Here is a 25755-nt window from a genome sequence, read left to right on the forward strand (position 1 = left end):
CTGTAGTTCCAGGGAGCTCTAGCCTCTACAGGCACACACACACACTCACTCACACTCACACATTCACATTCACACACACACACTCACTCACACACATTCACACACACACAGATAAACTCACACACACTCACACACTCACACACACTCACACACATACTCACACTCACACACATACTCACACACTCACTCACACTCACACACATACTCTCACACACACACTCACACACTCACTCACTCACACACTCACTCACACACACACTCACTCACACCCACACATTCACACACACAGATACTCATATTCACACATACTCACACACACTCACACACAACACTCTCTCACACACACACACAGATAAACTCACACACACGCACACACTCACACACACTCACACACTCACACACACACACACTCACACACACACACACATGCGCGGTCTAGTAACAGTGTGGCCCATCCTGCCCTGTCAAACAATCAGGAAGAAGCATGTTTGTCAGTTTGTAACAGAAAGTATAGTGCTTTATGCCCCCTTCCTCTTCAGTCAGGAAGAATCCCTTTGCCTGGGGTGTTTACTCTGAATTCAGCAAACTGAAAGGTACATATTCTTGAACTATCTTTTGGGACAGACAAGTGATTCTAAATTAATACAGTTAATCTGCCACAGCCAAAACTACAATATTTGCTTGAAGAAAGACTTGATTAACTCTCCTGATGAACGTAATTGACCACTAAATTAAGTCTTTTGAAAACTTGTAGGTATCATGAGCAAGGAAACATGTGCATATGTACCTCTGACTTTAATATATTCTTCAGCTTGTTAACCTCCAAATTCGTATCCTGGACCTTCTGTTTTATATCATTGAGCTCATTATGAGTATCATTCAATTTTTTGGACAGTGCCTGTGGAAAAAAGATAGCTATATCTGACTATAATAAATAAAAATACCTATATGTAAAACATCTAAAATATTTGAAACAGGTGATTATATAAATTAATGTAACAACCATATAAAAACTTACATGGGAGTGGTAAAGTAAACAGAAGTCCAAGAGAAAACAGGCAAAGGACCCAGACAGACAAGTCATCAAAAGGGAACATGAGTTGGTGACACTAAAATAAACTTCACTAGTAACCAAAGATACGCTAATTAAGACAATGTGTCTACCAAGTTAGTGAAGACTTAAAGCCTCAATTGTGCTAAGAAATAGGTAGTTCTGTGTACTGTTTACTGTAAAAATTGTTTTACATGAAGCTCTCTGAAACATTATCATAGAGATACATTGAGGCATTTTCAAATATTCATAAAGACAAGAAAGACATTCTCTGTATTTAAAATATAAAACATTCTACTTACAATGCTTAAAATTGTAAATTGCTATGAAATCAGTAAAAGTACATGTTAAATGCTAATATAATAGTAATTAGATGGTAAGGACACACGGAGATACTTCTTTTTCCTTCTTTTGAAAAAAAAGTTCTATAATGAACTTATATTTTTGTTAAAAGATGTGATATTAAGAATAAAATTTTCTAAGGTTTCCATTTTCCAAATTTTCTACAATGCTATTTCTTACCTGGTAGTTTATAGAAAGACCTTTCTTAAATGACCCCAAAGAAGGTGAAAACTACCCTGGAACACATGTAAACTTTTGGTGTTTGTTTTGAGAGACAGGGTTTCTCTGTGTAGCCTTGGCTGTCCTGGAACTCACTCTGTAAACCAGGCTAGCCTTGAACTCACAGAGATATGCTTGCCTCTGCTTCCTGGGTACTGGGAATAAAGGCATGTGCCACCACCACTCAGCCACATGTAAACTCTTACGATGCCAGTTTTCTTGTGGTGGCCAATCATTACAGTGTCACACAGCAGGGAAATTTATATCATGGCAAGCTATTAAGTGGCATTTTGGACACCATAGTAAATGCTTAATTTACCACCCATTTTTGCAAATTATAAGATTGTTAGAATTTAAACTACATGATAGTACTATCTAGCAATGACAGCCAACCCCACATGAGTCTTAAATGCCTGGTTCTACTGCCTCCTCACATTAAAAAGGCATGATATAAAGCAGCACACACAGTCTTTACCCCAGCATTTTAAAAGTATATGTAAAAGCAGTGTGGCAGTTTGGATGACAACGGCTCCCGTAGGCTGGTGTGTTTGATGCCCGATCCCTACTTAGTAGAGCTGCTTGGGAAGGTCAGGGGTCTGGCCTCGTTGGCATAGGTGTGCCTTGTTGTAGAAGGCATGTCAGTGGCGGTGAGATTTTAGGTGTCAAAAGCCCCAGCCAAGCCCTGTCTCACTCTCTCTTCCTGCGAGCTGTGGGTCAGGGTGTAAGCTCTGAGCTACTTCTCCAACACCGTGCCTACCTGCCTGTCACCGCCATGATGACCGTGGGCTAATAACCCTCTGAAACCATAAGAAAGGCCCCAATTGAATACTTCCTTTCAGAAGCTGCCTTGGCCATGGTGTTTCCTCCCAGCAATAGAACAGTAACTAAGACAAACAGTACTACAATTTTGAATTTCTATGAAATAAGCAGAAATCCATATTACATGCCAATAGTATCTGTAACTCACATGTGCCAGACTGACCTCACACTGGTTTGTAGCCAAGGATAGGCTTGGCCTTAGGGTCTTCCTGCTTCCACCTCCAATGTGCAGGGACTGGGGGCACCCAGCACCACACCTGCTTTTGTATAGTTACGGGATCAAACTCAGGGATTCACTGTCTCTTGACAAGCTCCCTACTGACTGGGAAACATCACCAGCCTCTTTCAATCTTTTCAAAAATGGAATGTTTTCATGTTCAAATTAAAATAATGCTATTAGAAATAAAGACTATCAGACTGAAATATATTGGCTTACAGAGTAAAAAGTAGAATTTCCCTAAAAAGTATCACAGTTCTAAAAAGGTCTAAAAAATTTGCCATAATCCATACATAATATTTAAACATGGTAGTATGTAGTCCACTATAAATATGTCCCTATATTAAAATTTCTCAGTTTTTAATCCTCATTTGTTCTGTTTAATTCAAATACTTACCCTTTGGTACAGAAGTTTTTCTAAGGTTTAAAACAAATCCATTATATTCCCATTCCTTTCTCTTTAATATCTAATACTTTATGTCTGAGAATTTCATCTAGAAATTATATAACATAATCTGTTATAAAAGTAAAAAACAAGAATTGCTAGTTGCAGTCTGCTTTTCCACAAGATGAAATGAGGGCTGTGCCTCAGAAGAAGCTTTTCTTTGAGAGGAAGACTCTGAGGACAAACATACCTGGTTCTCTTGTTTGGCTTTGCTAAACTGCTCTTGAAGGGTGTCGTTTTCATGAGCCAAGATGTCCCTTTCCCTGGCAATCTGAGCCAGCTCGTCATTTGTCTCATCCAACTGCCGGCGCATTCTGGAAATATCTTGTTCACACATAATTAGGGCTTCAGTAGACTGTCTATTCCACAAATCAAACAGTACATAAGAAGAGATATTTTACTGAAGCAGAGTAACAAATTCTCACAAGACAGAAGATGGACAGTTAGAATGAAAACAACTGAAGAGGTTTAAAACATTTACACTTAAAGGAACCACTACAAAGACCACATTTACAGTTTCACTATGAAAAGTGTACTAAGTACACACAAGTCAGTGATGTACCCTGCATCTCAAAACTTCCAACATGTAATAGAATGTAAGTAAGACTTTCCTTCATGGGCTTGCTGGTAACTAGAGCCGGCTCTTACTATGTTGGAACAATCACAGCAGGGAGAGGATACATTTCGTCCTGTTCAAGCAGCTATTTATTCTGGTTATAGAGTTACTTTTCCTGCATATAGTGCTTACAAAATGCCATATCCTCTTCTGTGGTATTCCACATAGCAATGCTTCTGCCCAGAAAACTCACTTCATAGCCAAAGATATCCAATATGCTCATGGGATCCACTGGTCTTGCCTTGTACCCAATCATCCAAAAGCAGCCGGCTTGAGAGAACAGTGCAAGGCTCTTTGAAAGATGGACTTATAACAACAAATGTGTGGCTAGAGTAGGGCTTTCCAGAAGGCTGCATATGTTCTGAATCAGTGTCCAATATATAGTACTATTTCCCTCTAGTCAGGACCCATGCAAAGGAGAACAGTACCACTCACCATTACCCCTACTGACCCACTACAAGAGTGCCCGCTACCTACCCCACAAGCATACCTTCTGTTGGCCTAACAAGCGTTAGCTCCAGGAAGGGGAGAGTATTTCATCCAGGAGGTGTATGAACTATTCCACTGATCTAGAGGGCAAGGCATCCCCTGGCCACTTTGGGTTCCTGAGTCAACAGGCTAAAGGAGTTAAAGTACTAAGGATGGTTGATTCATACCTCTGGGCATGTCTATGATGGTCTGGGGAAGACTCTTCCTAAAAGTGGGCAGCACTCTCTAAATGACTCTTCCAGGGGAAAAAAATGTTGGCTCCCTGCCGTTCTTCCTGAGTGCAGCTGTCACAGACTCCAACTTCCTGGGTCATTCCATGTGGAATGAACAGCAGCAGCCCTCTCTGGTCTCAGGCTGCTCAGGCGTCCTGCATTTTGGACAGGGCACTTGCTATACCCCTGTAGCTTGCAGAGAGTCCCCGATGGAACACTCAGCCTCTGCTTGGTTCTGTCCCTCTAGAGAACCTGCCCAACTTCGTTCCCAGCACCATGTGTACCACGGGATCACTGTCCACGATTAGTCCCCTTGTTAACATCTCAGACTCATGCTTCCTGAACATGTGCACAAGGTCTCAAGGGCTCTTCAGACTCAGAGGCAAACTCCTCTCTCCGAACACGCCTCCTGTCATAAGCACTGAGGACCTGGAAACCTGACATTTCCCTAAAGTCCCTTATCATAAAGAACTCATTCCTTCTGTCCCCCTTATGTCTTCTAACCCCCAATTTACTTCTAGGATTGTCTTCCTAGACAATCCAACAAAATTTTTAATAGTCTTTACTATCCAAAGGAAGAAAACCAAGACTCGAGATTCAAGATGGAGGACAGAGAGAGCAGAACACGGGCCCTCTCTCCGGTAAGGTGAGACCACGTGGAAACACTTAGATTAATAGAAATGGGTTAATATTTAAGACAGAGCTAGCCGATAACTGGCCAACAGCTTTATATCTATAAAAAAAAAAAAAAACCCAAAAACAAGACTGGTTTGTGTATGGTACAGGTCTTTTCACACATTTGGTTTCTCCTTCCTTCTCTTCTTCTTTCTCCCCAAGACTGATTAAATTCCCTGTGTATGAGTGTGTGTCTGTACGGACCACACGCGTGCCTGCTGCAGGTCAGAAGACTGGGGTTGCCTGGGCCACCATGTGCATTCTGGGAACTGAACTTGGGTCCTCTGCAAGAGCACAGTGTGTTTGTAACAGCTGAGCCGATTCTCCAGCCCCCTCCTTCGCTTCTCTTATACTCGAGGCTCCAACAATACTCACTCACCTGTAGTTCAAGAAGCTTCTGAACACGCTGTGGTTCTTTACTATTCTTTCTGCTGTAGAAGCCCCGCCCCTTATTTCAGCAGGTGAACATAACCCTCTCCTCTGCTTCCCAAGCCACCTAAGCCTCTGTTGATTATCAGTTACTGATACATAAGCCCCTGGATTTTCTGTGTCCTTGTATCACACGCAAATAGCATTTTGCCTCCAGTAAGAGCTCAAGTATTTTTGAATGATTTACCTTGATGCCTGTTCCATCTCAGCAATGATATTCTTCATGCCTGAAATGGTCTTTTCCTTAAAATTAATACAAATATTAGATTAAAATTATTTAAAATCATTTCCACCAAAGCTGAATAAAAAGAAACTGCCCCCCGCTGTAATTTTCATTGGCTAATTTCATTTGGCTAATTAAAAATTAGTCACGTTCTTCTCTACACTTTAAAGCCTATATTCAGTGTGTGCATTTGTGCTGGATAAAGTTAATGTATTGATGAGATCATGTAACTAATACTGTGTTAAAAGTTTATGTAATCATCCAGCTATGTACGACTCCATACCCCCATGGTTTGGCAATAAAATATTACATACTAAATAGTACTAACTCACTCTCACATGTTCCGCATGTCATAAAACTTGGAAAAGTGATAATATGTAACTAAATCTGTTTCTTTATAACTATTTACTTTATTTTTGAGATTATAATACAATACGATATAATTGTGCCATTTTCTCCTTTCCTTTCCTCACTCCAAGCTCTCCCATGGCTCTCTTTCAAATTCGGGCGCTTTTTTATTTATTGTTGTCACAAGCATGTATGTGTATGTACATGTGTACACACATATATTCCTAAACACATAAATACTAACTGCTAAGTCTCTATAATGTTATGTGCATGGATGTTATCAGGGCTGACATTTGGTATTGGATAACCAATTGGTGTACTCTTCCCTAGCCTCAACCCTACATTTATTTCTTAGAAAAAATAGCTGAGTATATTAATTCTATTAGCAATATTAACTCCTAACATCTCTCTCAATATATTTCAGAGCTGTTGTGGAAAAAAAAACCCCAGAAATAGTGGAATCAGTGAAGCCTGAAATGGATTTGAATATATCACCTTTAAGACTTGAGTGAGCGTGCACTACCTTCATTTATTCATGTGCCCCGCTAGAGTACTTCTAACTCCTGCTCCTCAATAGAGTGAGGAAGACTCGTGACATATACTTGGCCAGAGTATGCTTAAAGCACCCATTAACAAAAACAATTCATCCCCCGAAGAACAAGCTCACAGAAGAAGACCACGCACACACACACGCACACACGCACGCACGCACGCACGCACGCACACACGCACACACACACGCACGCACGCACGCACACACACGCACACGCACGCACACACACACGCACACACGCACACGCACGCACACACACACGTACGCACGCACGCACGCCCACACGCACGCACACACACACGCCTTAAGATGGAGGATGTGGGGATCACTCTGTAAAGTGCTTGTTGTACAAGCATGAGGACCTCAGTTGTATCTCGAGCAGCCACATACGGTGCACACCTATGATCCCAGCACTGGGGTGTGGAAACATGGGGATCCCTAAGGCTTGTCAACCGCAACTCTAGCCAAATTGGTCACTTTGGGTTCAGTAAGAGACTGAAAACCTAAGGTACACACATACATCACACACACAATTTCAATTTCTAAAAAGTAAAAAAAGGCAGCTTATAAGGCTTTAAGTAAGTTATGATGTCTTCCTTTTTTAAAATGAATTCCCTGAACATACTAGTGCCTTGAAAATCATTACTTGATTAAGCATGGATATGCTTTTAAACTCTTAAACAGGGTTTATATCCTTTTCTTTGTGAAAAGGATTTTAAAAGAGTGAGATTCTATAGGAACATTATAAAATATCCAAGGCAAAACTTATTGACTAGAATCCAGTAATATATTCTCTCAGACAATATTTTTAGTAGAACCCTAATACTAGCATTCTTCAAACCTAACAACATTTAGAAAATTTAATATTCCTAAAAAAAGAAAGAAAATGTAGTATGTTCTTCCAGTGATGGGTATACATTCATGTGAACTGCTAAAACACAGGTGTAGAAAAAAAACTGAATAAAACTTTCCAATTCTGACTTTTCTTACTCAAAAGTCTATGAGCTTGCTACTCTGTTTTCTAAAATTAATAGATACCAATTAGCAAAACATTTCTTAAAACATGAATTACTGCTGGGTGGTGATGGCTCACACCTTTCACCCCAGCATGTGGGAGTCCAGCACTCTGAACGCAGAGGCAGGTGGCTCTCTGTGAATTTGAGGCCAGCCTGGTCTACAAAGTGACTTCTAGGACAGCCAGGACTGTCTTGAAAACCAAAACCAACCAACCAAACAAACAAACAAAAACATACAGTCACCGGGGCTGGCCCAACAATTAAGAGCACTTGCTGTGCTTCCAGGGCCAGAGTTGGGTTCTAGCACCTGTGTCTGTAACTCCAGTTCTAGGGAGTCCAACATACTGCTCTGGCTTCCTTGGGTACCCATACACACTTGCATATACTCACACACAAACACAGATACATGCATAAATAAAAAGAAAACCTTTAAGCTAAAAGCTAAGATTGCCAGAGGGGGAAATTACCTTGCTTACTCTAATGTAGAGTTCTCCAGATGAGCCTGTTTCTGCCTCTCCATATTAAACTACGGAATGTCTTACTCTCTACTTTCCATTGACATTTGTTAGTTCAGTTCTAAAATGTCACTACAGAGAACATTATCTTTTTGTTTGTTTGGGTTTTTTGAGACAGAGTGTATATAGCTCTAACTAGCCTGGAACTTGCTATGTAGACCAGGCCTTCTTTGAGCTTACAGAGACCTTCCTGTCTCTACTTCTCCAGATTTACAGGCATGTGTTGCCATGCTTGGCAACTCTCTAAAGCTGCCTTACAAATTATTTTCCCTTTAGAGGATGAATGTCTCATAAAACCTTAAATGTCTTGACTTTGAGATGGACTTGCATCTTAGTCATGCTTGTAAAGGAAACATAATGCAGTTCACAGAAGAAACCTAAGACAGACACAGGCGTCTGTCCTGTGGCAGAAGCACAGGCATCAATTAAATTTAGAAGGGGGCCTGTCAGGGTCCATAAAAAAGGCTTCAATTAATCTTGACTTAAGGTCAGAGAGTTCAAAACTAGGCTTACTCTTCCAAGATTAAAGTCATAAGACCTAAAGTTCTAAGGCATGGCTACTGTAAGGATGTCTTCTCTAAATAAGAGACTTGGTCTAAGGTATGGTTATTCTTAACCCTCAGGGCCAGATAATAAGAGATTTAGTCTAAGGTGTGGTTATTAAATGTTTGGGGAATTAAGGAAGAAAGTCTGTTGCTTCCTTGTACCATGATAAAGAAGTCTCTGGGCATTTTCCTCTTTTTGTTTGGGGTATATAAGAATGTTGAAGAATAAACTTGGGACATTCAGTATTCACTGCATTGCCTTCCTGACTCCATTCTGTGTCTCTATCTTTTCCTGAGTATTTTTTTCCTTACCGTTTCTCAATCCCCCTCTCAGGGACGAACCAGGCAAGTCGGCCGATCTGACTGTCACCCCACAAAGACAGGCTCCTACAGATTGGTACTGCAAAGTGGGACTATTGCAGATGGCAACTACAGTTGGAGGCCAGCCTGGTCTACATACTGAGTTCCAGGCTGGCCAGGGCTACACAGTGAAACCTGTCTCATAAAGCCAAAAAAGTGTGTTCCTAGTTTACAATCACAAAGGCAGTTTTAATGGAATGAACACATGACTTTCCAAGGTAATAGACCTAGAATGTTTGAAAGAAAAAAAAAATCATTCTTACTACTTTATTTTGATTTAGTTACTATCAGTAAACACAAATCCCTAAGTCATGATAGAAAAGTAAATTTTAAGCAGTAGCTAGTACATTTGTATGTATGCTTCCTAAAACTCGCTTGAACATTTCAACCTCATCTTTTAAAGTTTTGGCTTTCTAGGAAAATCTGAGAAAATCCTATTCTTTTATTCAGAGTCAAGTAACCCACAGTTGAATATTTAAACATTCCATTTAAGCATATCTTGTCTACCAGTTCTCCGAACATACTTTCATTGCCAAACTCTCTCCAAGGGATGCAATGTTCTCAGACTTTTTATCCAAGCATGCTTGCAGGCACTCCTTTTCTTTAGCCAGATCATTGAGGGTTGCACCAAGAATGCTGATCTCTTCTCGCTGTGCAATACTTTGCCTTGTAAAATTATCTAAATAATCATAAAGGTATTGTTTTAATCAAGATCAAATCTTTTTTCCAGTTCATCAGACTGAAGTATTTTCCAACTTAGTTGTGCTATGTTATCTAATCACTTAAGAGTTCCATAATGTTTTTGTTTGTGATCATAAACCATAGTGAATCACAAATTCTAAATGCCCATAAATGTAAAAGCACAATCTGATTATAGCCAAAGAAAGCTCTGTATCGCCATCTGACCAGACTATCTATAAGGTAGGGAGGGGGTGAGAAGTGTGTGACGTCACAGCCACCTAGGGCTTCGCCATTATCTTCTCCCTGTCTAGCCTACAATGACTGTCGGCCCCCATTATCTTCTCCCTGTCTAGCCTACAATGACTGTCGGCTGTAGAGCTGACAACAACTTTTAAAATATTCAATTAAATGTCTCCCAATATTGTGATCCTTCTTTATTTTTGTAAGATTTCTATGGAGGAGAATAATCTGGGTATCCTATTCGTTAGAACTCTGACAGGCCAATCTCAGTGTTGAAGGCATGAATAATAATTTGTACAAATCAGGGTTTTTTAAACTGTGGTTTGTCACCCAACTCTGTCAGAACTACCTAGGAAATACCAATTTTTAGGCTTTCCACAGTCCTACTGAATCATCAATTCTGATAGTGGACACAACAATTTGTATTTTGACAAGCACATTGTGCCCACCCCCCACAGTGATTCTAATCCACAGTGGATGAGAACTTTGGTCTAGAGGTCAATGCTTTAAGATCACAGAATTATCTAGCATAAACCTTCAGCAAGGCTGACTCCAATGATCTCTGTTAGCTTCTAGGAGACCATGTCACATGCCAGAATTTAACAACCACTCTTCTAGTGGCCTTCAAGGAGAGTGCTGCTAGACCAGGTTTCTAGGGTAGCACCTACAGAGTTAATCCCTGTCCAGAGCCATTCCAGTGCAGTGCTTAAATGGTGACACCACCCTATCACATCACATAGCACTTAACAATGCGATGGTCTTTCTCAGAGGCAGTAATGTCTCTCAGGCACCACACACTTTGGTGTTTTTATATCTGTGTGTATTTCCACTGAAAACGATTCAATCCATTATCTAGCTATCATGGTTTTGTCAACACGAAAGACTCTAGAACCACTTGTGAGAACGGTCTCTTGGCATGCCTATATGGGATTCTCTTGATTACATTAATTGGTGTAGAAAGAACTTTCTTAATTGAAGGTGGGAACATCCTCTAGGTAGTAGGTCCTGGGCTGTATATAAAAAGCAGAGAAAGCAAGCTGAGCAGCACTAATGTCTCTGATGCTTTCTTCTGGCTGCACGCACAGTGTGACTAGCTACTCTAAGCGTCTGCTGTTTTGACTTTCCCGCCTTAATGAACTGTACTTTAAACTGTAACCTGAAATAAATCCTTCTCCCTTAAGTTCGTTTTGATTGAGTACTTTAGCACAGCAACAGGAAAAGAAAGTATTAATATCTGTTTCTTTAAAATTCTAAAGTAAGTACAGTGTTTTGTTTGTATTTTTGTTTGGTTTGGTTTGGAGACAGGGTCTCATGATGTAGCCCTGACAGGCTTGGGACATGTTATATAGTCCAGACTGGCCTGGAACTCAAAATCTCCTACTTCAACCTCCTAAGTTCTGGAATTGCAAGTATGAACTACCATACTGGATTCTTGCTATCTTTGAATTGTTTGGGATTACAAAGAAAATCACTTGGATAAAATTTCCTATGTATGTTGATATGATCACATCTTCCTCTTCTTAAGTATCAGGTACATTTTTGTTAGGCTTGTGGAAGATAAAATAATTTCTAACATTTGGTATTCTCAGAAAAAAATAGCTGCATGGGGCCATGGAAATGTACAGCAGAGGCAACCAGCATTCATCAAGTCACCACTTAGGGTGACTGGTGCCCGTCTGTAGCTCCCCTGGAACCACTGCTTACTTCCCCAGTAAGAACAGCTGCAGACTCTTTCCACAGCCCTTTGGTGGAGTGTTTATACTTTTTGGGCTGTGGATAATCAGGGAGATGATTTCTGCCTAGCTGTATAATCTGATGAATAGAAAGATTTCTGGGATATTAACATTACTCAGACTGACAGAATTCTCAGTCACAAAACAGCCTTTTACACAGACAGCTAACTTTAGACTTCAGAGCAAACTCAAAGCAGGCTGGTTGCCCCTGGAGACAATTATCTGGTTGCCCCTGGAGACAAATATTTTAACGATTCAAGGCCAGAGCTTGAAGCAACTTTGACCTGCACATCCTCCCTACCACTCGAGGTCCAGCTAATTGTTATTGTTAACTCTTGAATTCCAATGTCATTTTCTGTCTAGGAACCCTCATCCACTTAGAGCTTCATCAAGGCCACTGCTGCTCCCTGGCCTAAGAGAAACTACCAACTTATCTTGGGTTTTGAGAAAGGGTCGGGCCCTGAAAGTGTAACATACTTTTCCAGTTTGGCTGTGAGAGGAGAGACGACAGACAGCAGTGGCCGAGGGAGGAGCAGCAGCGACATAGGAAACAGCGGTGGCCGGGCAGAGAGGAGGAGAGAGGGAGAAGCTGCCCAACAGAGCACTGGGAGAACAGCTGATTAAGAAACTATGCAGAGAAGCAGGAGATTTTTCAGAGAGGATTGTTTTCAAGATGAAGTAAAGAGAAAGTTACTATCAGAAAGTATCTGTGTTTCCTTATTTTTTTTTTTCCTCTCAGAAAAGTCTAGCTCAAAGAAAGAAAGAAAGAAAGAAATATTTGCTAAGAAGTTTAGTTCATGCCTTCTTCATAGGTTTTTTTTGCTTACCCTGGCACTGACTGGGGGCTGGTCCTCCAAAGTCAGCTACCAATAGCCCTCTCCAGTAAAGAGCACACCAATTGGTTATTCAATACCAAATTTCTCAAGCGCCTAGCACAGTCCTTTATTTGTAAACTTTCTAGCATGAGTTTATACTAATGAAGATATTAAAAACGTGCGTGCATATAAGCACGGATCCATGCATCTGTCCCCAGGCTGTCATAACGGCTCAGGGTGCTTTCACTTCACAATGGCCACTGCTACTGTGGGATGGGTGGCCATCCCACCATGGTGGCCATCCCACCGTCCCCAGTGCTCCAGTAAGAAGTGGGAGTGGCCTCCGCTGCTTCCCCGCCCTGCTTCAGGGATTATAAACACACCTCTTGGACAAATGTGATATACACGCATAATCTTGCATGTTTAATGTGCATATATTTATGTATATAAAATATGCATGCAATGCACATACATAAACAAGTCTCAAGAGACTTTTCTGTTCTTTTCCACTTCTGTGTGACTTCTCATTCATTCTTAAACTCACTGCCTCTTCCACAAATAATACTTCAAGCTTTTCTGGGTCACTATTATCCCAAAACTGCCAGTGTGCTAAAGTTTCTTGACAAATTTAGCTCCATATTATTAATTTTCCAAAAGTTTCTGATAAGAGATCACACCCTGTGCATTAAAGCACTTTCTTTCCTACCTTCCAACAGAGAAGCTTCTGGGTCCTCCCTACTTCTTTGGTTTCTTCTCACTCTGTCTTGAATTCTCTTCTCTTTATTCTCTGCCACCCCCACCCCTTCATGGTTTATGGTATCTTAAGTTATCTCTCATATTTCCCTTTGAATATTTATAGTTTCAACCAGTAGAACAATTCCACCTACCTAGTTACTCGTGCTAATGTTCACTAAGCAGCAGGAGGAGTTTTAAGTATTTTATTATTTGTGAAATTGTGCCAACCCCCTCTTTTCCTTTCTTCCTCTCAAACCTTCCTATGTAGCCCTTTGCTTAGTTTTAAATTCATGGCCTCTTTTCATTTAATTGTTGTTATATACATGTAGGTGCATAAATAGTTACATACAAGCTGCTCAGACCATTTAGTGTTCTTTATATGTGTGTTTTCAGGGCAGTGGTATTGAATAACCAATTAGTGTGCTCTTCTCTGGGAAAGATTATTTTTTCCTGAGAATTCCAAATACTAAAATAATTTGAAGAATGAGATGTGATCACATCAACAGAAATGGGAATTTTTAATCAAAATAAACTTTTTTGGTAAACTCAGATACTATTATAGATACAACTAAATATGTGAATGTTTTCTACCCAAAGTGGAAATACATACACAATTCCTTTCAATTGCTCTGAGTAAGCTGCCATATTATACAAATGGTATCAGATTACAAGTAATTATCATAAAGAAAAAGGGGGTTGTTGCTTTATCTCTTCACTGACAAATTCAAGTTGTAACTAAGTATGTGTGGTTCTAAATCTAAGCTTTAAAACTGTTGCAGTAAAATAAAAATGCCTTTTCCATTAATCTTATTCATAAACTTAAGGCTTAGGGCCTCTTACTAAATTTATGTATATTATAACTAAAGGAAAGAAAAATGAATTTTTCTACCATACTTAAAAAAATAGAAGGCAGTAACAGGAAAAAAACTTACCAATTTTTTCATCCAAGCACATAATTTTCTCCTGAGTAAGCTGTAGCTCATATTTTTTCTTAGCAAGATGTCGCTGAGTATCAGAAAGATCTTTTTCTGTGTTTTCATATAAAAGTCTGAAAATATTTTAATAATAAAAACTAATTCTGGAATTTTTATGTTTTGTCAACTTTTAGTCTATTTAAATCTAAAACCCTTTAAGGACATTAATGTTTTCCCTTTTAATACTGTCATTACTATAAAAACTACACTATAGGAAGCTTACAAAATAAGGGTTAGGGCTGAAAGAGCTCAGTCAGTGATGCCCACTGTGCAAACATGAGGACCTGAGTTCAGATCTCCACCCGGGACCCAAGTAAAAGGCGGCCTAGAGGCCTGCGTTCTTAACTGCAGTGCCGGGCCGGGAGGACAGAGAAAGCAGATTCTGCTCAGACAGCCTACACAATCAGTGGAACAAGGTTCAGATGGAGAAAGACTGGACCTCAGAATTGATGAGAGCAACACAGGACTCCCAGTGCTGACCTCTGGTCTTCACATACATTCTCATGTTCTTGCTCTAGCGTTCTCTCTCTCTCTCTCTCTCTCTCTCTCTCTCTCTCTCTCTCTCTCTCTCTCTCAGGTTTTTTTACTTTGCTATGCACATTTTAGAGGTATCATACTTTAAACTGAATTACATCTTACCTGTACTTAATATTTAGTATCTTTAAATCTTATAATGCAGCTCTCCAGATCATGGTTTTTCTGGTTAAAAAAGTATTGCATGAGTAATAATCACTTACTTTGAAGCAGATACACTGATTCTTTGTTACTGGGCTTTTGGGTTTATTCTAGTTTCCCATTTACAATTAAACCTCTCGTGAACAGCGTTTTACTCACTCCATAGACTTTTTCTTGTTTCTCTGTGCAGCCTTGGCTGTCCTAGAACTCACTCTGTAGACCAAGCTAGCCCCAAACTCAGAGATCTGCCTGCCTCTGCCTCCTGGGAGCTGGGATTGAAGGAGTGCACCACTGCCCAGCTCCAATAAATGTCTGGTGTGCACACACTATGTGCTGAGGAAGCAATGGTAAATTCAGTCGGCACTGTCCAAGCCCTCAGGAAGTCCAGTCCACAAGTAAGAAAACAGACTTCCATTTCTAGAAATATGGAATTACTTTCATCAAAACCACACTTGGTCATATTGAATATAATGTGTTAAGTCACTTTTTATTTAATTATTTAATTATTTTGGTTTTACAAGACAGAGTTTCTCAGTATAGACTGGACAGTCCTACAACTTGTTTACCAGGCTGGCCTCAAACTAAGAGATACACCTATCTCTGCCTCCCAAGTGCTGGGATACAAGGCATTCAGCACCACCCGGTAAAGCCACATTAAATGTATGACAAAATGTGCAATAATTTATAAGGGATGTCTCCTAGTACATAATCAAAGCCTTGAGACTTCTAATAGTCATGTTGAGTTTGTCAGTCTCAGTAGCCTAGAAAAGGATGCCACAAGATATCTTTATCATTTAAAAAAAAAAAAAAAGACTAAATAAGGCCACTGAGCTATGCACTGTTAGAAGGTCAGCCTAGAGAAATTTTCTGTTGTTAAAAGGCTCAGGAAATTCTTCCTTGTGGAATTCTAAGTTTTAAAAGAAAATAAAAGTCAAAGTTGGTTTCAGGTTGGACACATAAATGTGTGATCCTTGCAAAACCTCTGTGAGACAACACTCTCAACCCAAGCAAGAACTAAAACTCAGAAACAGTCCTGTAGAAAATGATCTACCATTTCAAATCACAAATTATATTAGAAGCAATCCAAATTTAATAAAGAGGTTAAAAGTATAAAACTAAATTAGATACCCCCAAATTTCAGATACAGCACTATTAAACAGAAACTTTAAATGTATTTAAATACAGACACCTATGTCTATTCAGCCCAACTGAGTCATAACTTGTGTTAAGTTTCTGTCTAGTAGTCCTGTCCAGTATTGAGTGGGGTGTTGAAGTCTCCCACTATAAGTGTTTGGGATTTACTGTGTTATTTGAGTTTTAGTAATGTTTCTTTTATGAATGTGGGTGTCTTTGTATTTGGGGTATAAATGTTCAGAATTGAGACTTCATCTTGATGGATTTTTCCTGTGATGAATATGAAATGACCTTCTTCATCTCTTTTGATTAATTTTAGTTTGAAGTCTAATTTGTTAGATATTAGGATAGCTACACAAGCTTGCTACTACTTAGGGCCATTTGATTGGAAAATCTTTTCCCAGCCCTTTACCCTGAGGTAACATCTGTCTTTGAAGCTTAGATGTGTTTCTTGTATGCAGCAGAAGGTTGGATTCTGTCTTCGTATCTATTGTTTGCCTGTGTCTTTTTATAGGCGAGTTAAGTTAAATCAGACATAAAATACAACATAAAATCAAAACAACAGCTTTTAAAATATAATCACAAAATTAAGCTGATATCATTAAAATTTTATAAGCAACAAAGCTCAATGGAAACAGATAAAGCCAGAAGAGACAACTAGCAAAATGGAACAGATCTGAGAAAATCACTTTTATCAAGCAAGCAGGTAAGGTGGAAAACTGAAAGAGGAAAAGGCATAAAGAAGGAAATAAGGTCTGTTACCTGCCACATCAACATCAAGGGGAAAGAATAAAGGCAATGTTCAAAGGAATGATGGCTACTCAAAGATGAAATCTTAGAATAAGAAAGCACTGACCTTAATCTATTATGGCAATTGTAAGTGGGTAAAAGTAAAAAAAAAAAAAAAAAAAAAACTTCAAAGGAATGAAAGGAGTACTAAAATGATTGAAGGCTGTCCCACGGTGCTTACAAGTATGTTTCTTTCAGAATTCTTTTGTGTATCAGAAAAAAAAAAAATGCAAAGTTTTCCTCACGTTTTTGTTGATGATTGGGTTTTTTGTTTATTTTCATTCATGAAGTTTCTCTGCCATGTACATTCATGCATGTTTTTGATAGAAAATAGAATAACTGAAATTTCTCCCACACTGCTTATATGTAGAAGGTCCCATTCCAATGTGAGTACTTGCGTGGAGCTGAGGATATTTGAGTGGCTGAAGCCTTTTCTATACGGCTTATATCCATAAGGATTCTCTCCGGCATGAGTCCTTGTATGATTTCTAGCAGACCCAAAGAAACTGAAGACTACCACATTGCTTACCTTTACAGAGTATCTCCAAGCAGTATTCTCTGCTTCTGGAAGCACTGGAAATCAGTTAGTTCTCCAGATTCTAGTTTGGTTTTTGGTGCTGTGATAAACATCAGGACCAATGCAGCTTGGGGAAAAGGGTTTAATTGGCTTTATTAATTGGCTTTATTTCCAGGTTACAATCCATTACTAAGGGAAGCCAGAGCAGGAACTCAAAGCAGGAGCTTGAAGCAGAAACCATGGAGGAACGCTGTCAACCGGCTTGCTTCTCATGGTCTACTGGGCAAGTTTTCCTATGTAACGCAGGCTAACCTGTCCAGAGATAGTACAAGCCACTATGGGCTGGGCCCTCCCTTACCAACCAGCAACCCCAATGCCCCACAGACATGCTCACAGGACAATCTAATGAAAGCAATTCTTCAACTGAGGTTCCCTCTTCCCAGGTGTCTCGAAATTGACAACCAAGATTTGCCACCACAGCACATTTTGCTCCATTTTCCTCATAATCATATCGTTTATTGTCTGTATGAGTTCTGAAGGTCAAGTTTGGGGATGAATGACAAATGAGGATCCACATACAGTGAGGGATTGATTTCTCATGCAGAAGTTTTTTTGTTCAAAAAACAATCTAGTGTCTTCACAGATCGTTTCCTCACTTTATGTTCAAAGTATCTTTGACTTTTGCTGGGACTTGTGTAGCCATCTTCAATGTTCTGGCTATCCATTTTTGTACCACAGAGGACACACTTCACAAGGTTTCCTCTGCAACTTGACTTCTTATATATCACCTGGGACTTGTGTAGCCATCTTCAATGTTCTGGCTATCCATTTTTGTACCACAGAGGACACACTTCACAAGATTTCCTCTGCAACTTGACTTCTTATATATCACCTGGGACTTGTGTAGCCATCTTCAATGTTCTGGTATTCACATTTTTGCTTCAGAGGCCATGCTCTAGAAGGTTACCCACATCATGTCTCTGTAGAGGATCTTCTGGGGAGGGTCCCAAACAGCACCCCCCAGGGTAAAGTTCACAGACACAGCTTCAAAGATCAGTAGTTCTATTTCCACTTTCTGGTGACCCAGGTTCTCCCCAAGGCTCGGAAAGCCTATGCAGGTCACAGCACAAAAGAGAAGGAACCACCCAGAGCCTCTCTGAACAGCACACATATGGTCCCAATAAAGGATTTTAGATGGATTTAAACTTGTCGAAAAAACTATATCCATATGATTAGATTGATACCATTCTTGAAATGGTATAAGTTTATACCATTTTAAAAATTATTTGGCTTATAAATGTATAATTATAAAATAGATTAGTGAGTACCAGATGTAAGGCATTTGGGGGTAAGGGATGAGGTATGACTATAAGAAGTGCCACAAAAAATAACTTTGTAGGAATGAATAATTCTTTATTTTTTAATGTGTTCGCTAACATTAAATATTTATATGATAAAATGACATAGAACTATACACACACTTGTGCCAATGTGGATTTTCTGATTTTGATACTGTAGTCTAATTATGTAAAATGTGATATTGTTTAAAATGGACAAAGAATAAATGATCTTTTCTATACTTTTGCAGTTTTTGTTTTTGAGACAAGGTTTCTCTGAGTAGCCTCAGCTGTCCTGGAACTTGCTTTGTAGACCAGGCTGGTCTCAAACTCACAGAGATCCACTTGCCTTTGCCTCCCAAGTTTTAGGGTTAAAGACATGTGTCACTACTGCCTGACATTTTTGTAACTACTTACAAATTGTATTTTAAGGTAGTAAAATAAATTCCAAGTTCTAGGCCACATAAGTAAATTATTAGGCCAGGGAGCAGAAAGCAGGTAACACTAATTCTTGATAAAGTTCTGCAAGGGGGTCTGGAGAGATGCTGTCCTGGCTAATTTTATGTCAACTTGACACATGATGTAGTCATCTGAGAGAAAGGAGCCTCAGTTGAGAAAACGCCTCCACAAGACTGACCGAGGCAAGCCTGCGGGCCATTTTCTTCATTAATGATTGAAGTGGGAGCGTCCAGTCATCAATGGATGAGGCCACTCCTGGGATGGTGGTCCTGTGTTCTACAAGAAAGCAGGCTGAGCAAGCCGGGGGGCAAGCCTGTAGAGAGCCACCGGTGCCATTCCCGAAGATGGTGTCGGTTTCCTGTCTATAAGCCAGCAAGGCGCGGATGTGCGAACCACGTCATGGGGTGACCGTTATGACCGTTGCAGGCTGCAACTGTCAGTAAAGGGCACAGCTCCTCTGCAACTGTCAGTAACGGACACAGCTCCTCTATATAAGCAGAGCCCTTTTTCCTCCTCGGGGTCTTCCCTCAACTTGCTGTAATGAGCCGTGCAATAAACATAGATGTAGAAGAATCCTGTTGTTGAGCGTCGTTCTTGCAGGCAAGGCGATAGCGCTCGACAAGTGGTGCCGAAACCCGGGAACCTGACATCAGCGGTACAAGGGGGACCCTTCAGTCAGCTGGAGAGGATTCAGAACTGTGGCAGATAGGTAACAAAATAAGGTAAGTTCTGATAGACATGCTATCAGGAGAGCATGTCAGAAGCAGAACGTCACTAAAAGTTGGGTGCGCGCAAAAAGAAAAAGGCTAGCAAAGAGAAAGTGAAAGAGCCCCGAGAGACTGATCAAAAAAATAAAAATTAAAAAAATAAAATAGAAAAGAAACAGAATAATAAAAAAGCCACAGATGGAGAGAATCTGGATACTGTACGGTATTATATTGTCTTTGTATTGTTTGACTGCTAAGGAAACAACTGTTAAAGGAAATGTTGCTGGATTAATTCAATTTATATATTTTAAAAATGTTTGACTCCAAAATTTAAGTTCAAGGACAAGTTACTGGGGAAAAGGATTTCTATTTTTGTTTCAACAGGAAATAAAAGGCTGTGGATTCCTTCCAGACTAATGTGGTTTGAGCAAGCCAGACCGCCTGAAACAGTACCAGGTGATCCTACATTCAAAACAGCTGAACAAAGCACCCTTCCAGTTAACTCAGATGTTTCCTGTTTTTGAGGAGGATGGAAATCGTACTCATCAACCTTTGGAACATAAGCAGGTTAAGGAATTGGCTGAATCTGTCCGTGCTCATGGCATTAATGCTAACTACACCTCCTCACAAGTAGAGAGACTGTCTGCTATGGCTATGACCCCTGCAGACTAGATGTTTGTCACAAAAGCATGCCTCACTATGTGGCAATATTTGGAATGGGAAGCCATATGGCATGATCTTAGCCAATCACAGGCCTCCATTGATTCATGATTAAAAGGAGGATTGATGGTAGTCAGATAATTGATTTGGTGCAGGAACAAATTGACACACTCTGGCAGCTAGCCCAACTGGGCTGTCAATGGAAATATTCCAGTTTATGTGTCACCAGTGTACAATATGAAAATTATACAAGAGCTGCAAACCTTTCTAAACAACTTTTTCAGTATCTTTTAGGTGAATGGACAGGAGAATTTGATAGCCTGATGGACCAACTTCGAATGGCCATCGTCCATGTGAATTCCACCCATGTGGACGCCTCTCTATCAGAAGGATCCTTCTCCTGGATCTCCACCGCTTTTTCCCACTTTAAGGAATGGGCGGGTGTAATGGGGTTGGCCTGCTGTTATGTGGTGGGGTGGTACTCCTGCTGTGGTTGGTGTGTAAGCTACGTGCTCAACAGACACATGACAAAGTGGTTATCACTCAAGCCCTAGCTGCTATGGAGATAGGCTCCTCTCCCACTGTGTGGCTAAGCATGTTCAAAAATGGACATTAATTGTCCAATAGGACAGCCCTTGCACCCTGAGTCTTCTATGACATTGCACCAGGTTAGGGTGTCCATTTTTTACCAGAAACAGCCCTAATGCTCTGAGAGGTTTTTTCCCATTGCACGCAGACAGGTGCTTCTTTAGTTTAGCCTACTGTAATAAATTCTTCACGCTCAGGTTGTTTGGCTTAGCACTGCACTCCGTGTTGACTCTGGCCATGAGCAGCTCCGAGAAGGGCAAGTCTGGTTGCATGTGGGTTGGTGTCCAAGGCCCCACCTCCAGGGAAAAGATGCCGGACGGGTATGGCACTGACTTGGCTGACTACCAGGATTCAGGGTCATTACAATGTCCATCTCATTACTGGAGATCAGACCACTACCCTTGCCTGTTGCGTTTATAAAACAAAAAAGGGGAGATGTAGAGAGCCACCGGTGCCATTCCCAAAGATGGTGCTGGTTTCCTGTCCATAAGCCAGCAAGGCGCGGATGTGCGAACCACGTCATGGGGTGACCGTTATGACCGTTGCAGGCTGCAACTGTCAGTAACGGACACAGCTCCTCTGCAACTGTCAGTAACGAACACAGCTCCTCTATATAAGCAGAGCCCTTTTTCCTCCTCGGGGTCTTCCCTCAACTTGCTGTAATGAGCCGCGCTATTAAACATAGCTGCAGAAGAATCCTGTTGTTGAGCGTCGTTCTTGCAGGCAAGGTGATAGCGCTTGACACAAGCCAATAAGCAGCATCCTCCATGGTCTGAATCAGCTCTGCCCCCATATTCCTGCCCTGTTTGAGACCCTGTCCGGACTTTTCTTCAATGACGGGCTACAATGTGGAAGTGTAAGCTAAGTAAATCCTTTCCTCCCCAACTTGTTTGGTCACAGTTTTATCACAACAATAAAACCTTAACTATGACATATGGTTCGGTGGTTAAAAGCACTTGTTCGTCTTTGAGAGAATCTGGGTTTGGTTCCCAGTACCCATAGGATGGTACACAACCATCTGTAACTCCAGTTCCAGAGATCTGATACCCTCTTCTGACATCTACAGGCACCAGATGTACACATAATACATGCAGGCAAAGCATATAAGCATAAAATAAAACAAGTACATTTAAAAGTTCTCAAAAGTTTCATTTACTTCACCAAAAAACACAAAGATGAAAATTTGACAAAACAGATGTTATAAAAGAAAAAGGTTAAAAAAAGAAGAAAAAAAAAGGTTTGCATTTTCCACACTTAAGCATATGTAAAACATTACTATGTGCAGTTGTAATCCTTGAATTATTAAAGCTACACTACAGCCATATATTTTCTTTTCTAAAAATATCTCTATAAAACACTTGAGACCTACATAAGGAATGGAGTAGAAAATGGGAAACTATATGTAGTTGTTGAAATAATCAACTGAATAAATCACTAATCAGCTAAACCAAAGTTTGCAGTAGGCATTCAAAGATACGGCAGTAGTAAACTATAATCCTAGCCCCTGGGAGTGCATAGGCAGGAGGATCATGAGTTCAAGATTATCCTCTGCTACAGAGCAAGTACATGGGACACTCGCAAAAATAAATCTAACTATTCCAGAATCTTGTGATTCAAGTGTCAGAAATACACCAGAGAAAATCCCCCAAGATATTCACTAAGCTACCTAATATGTTGTTTTTCTCATATGCCCATTTTTGCATATGAAAAACAACTACTAAATTAGCAAGATAGCTCAGTAGGTAAAGGCACTTACCACCCATGCTTTTAACCTCTGAACATACACTGTGGTGCACGTATACACACATGTACATACACACACCAATCATCATCATCACCAAGTATATTCACAACAGTTATGGGGAAACGACAGAACCAACTAAGTACAGAGGAATGGATAAGAAAATGTATACACAGTGGAATTGTATGCAGTCATAAAAAAGAATGAAGCTATGCTATTTATAGGAAAACAGAATCAACTGGGGGTCATTATACTAAGTGAACTGTTAGGTCCAGGAAGACAAATACCATACTCTTTCTAATCTGTAGTCCCTAGATTTTATATAGGTACATAAAACCATGTATGCACACATGACATGAAAGTAGAAGCAAAGTGTCTAGAGCACAATGGCGGCTCCTGAGAAGAGGGGGCAAAGGAAGAGTGGAGCTCTATGTGGGGAAGGGACATGATTACAGTATGCATGTTCATATCCACATGAAACTAGTACCATATGCAATGAGTAAATGCCAATAAAGAGAAGGGAGACAATGGACTCAGAGAAGACAATTCTCCAAAGAAGCCCCACAAATAATCAAGACACATAGGAAGGGATGCTCAATATCATCACTCATTAAGGAAATGTAAATCCAAACCACATGTCTCACACGGGAATGACCATCAAACACAACAGAAAAAAAAGCCGTTAGCATAATGCATAGATATTGAACCTCTTGCACACTATTAGACTGAAAGCTAAGACAGAGCCCCTCTAAAAATCAGTGTGTTGGTTGTTTTTGTTAACTTGACACAAACCTAGACAAAAAAAGAGAAAATCTTTTTTTGTTTGTTTTTTGAGACAGGGTTTCTGTGTAGCCCTGTTTGTCCTGAAGCTCACTTTGTAGACCAAGCTGGCATTGAACTCAGAGATCTGTCCGCCTCTGCCTCCCAAGTGCTGGGATTAAAGGTGTACGCTACCACTGCCCAGCTCAAATGAGAGAATCTTAATTGTAAAAAATGCCTCCATAAGATTGGCCTGTAGGAAAATCTACACAACATTTTCTTAATTAATAATTGATGTGGCAGGCCTAGGTGATGCCATCCTTAAGTGGTTATGGAGTGTATAAAAAAGAAAACTTAATGGACCATAAGGAACAAAACAGTAAATAGATTTTTTCCCATGACCTCTGCTTAAATTCCTGCCTTCACTTCCCTCAATGGACAGTATTTGTAAGCTAAATAAACCCTTTCTTTCTCAAGTTACTTTTGGTCATGTTATTTATTACAGCAATAAGAAGCAAATTAAGACAACCAGTATAGAGTTCCATAGCACAGACTGCCATTCTAAAAAAAAACAAAAAAACAACAACTTTAACAACAGGGCAGGTCAGGGTGGCCCAGGTCTGTGATCACAAAATTTAGAAGGCTGACGCAGAAAACAAAACAAAATCAAAATCAAAGACAACATGGCAGAAAAGTCCAACCTTCATCTTTCTACCACACACACACACACACACACACACACACAAGCATGCATGCATGCACGCGCACACACACAAGTAACTATTTAGAATGGGTTTCTGGGAGAGAACAGCATACCTGGGCCATCTGGAGGTACCAAGATCATCAGCCTTGTGGTGGCTGCTGCCTTGGTCCCTTGTGACCTATTCTGCATAAGACATTGACAACTTTCACCATGAAGGTAGCCACCATCAACCCTACCATAGGCCAGCTAAATGGGGAGAGGCTGCTTCAGCCTTACCCCCTACTGTTCTTGGACTGTGGTGACTCCTCCAAAGCACAGAGCCGTAAGTGATCTGGGCAAGTTTACAGCCCAGTCACTAGAAACATCACTTCCTCAAACTGACATTGCCCTGGGTGTGGTGAGACGTTATTTGATTTATTAAAGCGTGCCTGAGGGTACAGAAGGCAAAGCTAGCCACAAGCCAAAGAGCCAGGCACTGGTAAAATACACCTTTAATTCCAGCAGCCATACTAGCTAGCCACAGAGGCAGGCAGTGGTGGCACACACCTTTAATCCCAGCACTCAAGAGGCAAGCAGATAGATCTCTGAGTTCAAGGCCACACGGAGCCACATGAAACTGATCCAGTCCTAAAGAGAAACAGCTCACACAAAGATGATCTCGGCACTTGGGATCGCACGCCTTTCATCTCAGGGTTTGAGAGGCATAAAAAGCAGCTGCAGAGCCACAGCCACCCTGAGGAGAGAACAGTGGTCTGGACTGCACTCGGAGGAAAAGTGCACACAGGTCACCCACTTGGGTCTGAGGTAGATGTAGGAGCTAGTGGCTGGCTGCTTTGCTTATCTGACCTTCAGCCTGAACTCCAGTATCGGTCTCTGGGTTTTACTATTCGTGCTACCCCTGGCCTGTCATCATGAGTTACGCATATGCCTACACTATTCATGAGTTATGCATATGCCTACACTACACGCTGTAGCTCTGCCACTGCCCCACAAACCCCAGTCCCAGATATCTTGTATATCATCAAACTGAGAGGCTGATGCCCTAAGCTCTAGAGTCACTGTCATTCCAACATACGTCTGACTTCTACACCAAGTCCTCCAGGCACCACTCAAAGTTCACTACCATTAATGCAGCAAACATATTTGTGATTCCATCCCTGCAGCAAAAGCAGCCAAGCACAGTGACTGATGCTCCAGACCTGGGCTCTGGGGCTACCCCATGAGTGCTGCATACTACACTAGTGTCGAGACAGATGCCTCTCTCCTTGGAGAGAGAGCAAACAACAACAAGAACTGCAATGCCCTCTCCATCACTCAGACATTCACAGCCATGGCTGTGCTGACACTAACCCAACTGAGATGCTGCATGAGACTACACCTTCACCAGAGTGTGAACTGGGTGCTGTACCCACCACTGTATGACAATGCTTCCCT

General features: G+C 40.7%; 1 protein-coding gene across 6 annotated transcripts in view; it reads right to left on the minus strand.

Moving 5' to 3' along the window:
• The window catches only part of Tsga10 (testis specific 10), a 75161-nt gene that overhangs the window by 16974 nt on the left and 32432 nt on the right, over window positions 1–25755 (minus strand). For 4 of the 6 annotated variants that reach the window (XM_051204325.1, XM_051204323.1, XM_051204322.1 and 1 more), the window contains 5 exons: window positions 14211–14326; window positions 9599–9753; window positions 5702–5757; window positions 3284–3452; window positions 788–898 (listed from right to left, as the gene is read on the minus strand). In XM_051204325.1, coding sequence (XP_051060282.1) covers window positions 788–898; window positions 3284–3452; window positions 5702–5757; window positions 9599–9753; window positions 14211–14326 — 607 coding nt within the window. The remainder of the gene's footprint in view (window positions 1–787; window positions 899–3283; window positions 3453–5701; window positions 5758–9598; window positions 9754–14210; window positions 14327–25755) is intronic. The other 2 variants (XM_051204324.1, XM_051204326.1) reach the window with 2 other exon arrangements.

The sequence above is a fragment of the Phodopus roborovskii genome, unplaced genomic scaffold, assembly GCF_943737965.1.
Source record: "Phodopus roborovskii unplaced genomic scaffold, PHOROB, whole genome shotgun sequence".
In the NCBI taxonomy this organism is placed as follows: domain Eukaryota; kingdom Metazoa; phylum Chordata; class Mammalia; order Rodentia; family Cricetidae; genus Phodopus; species Phodopus roborovskii.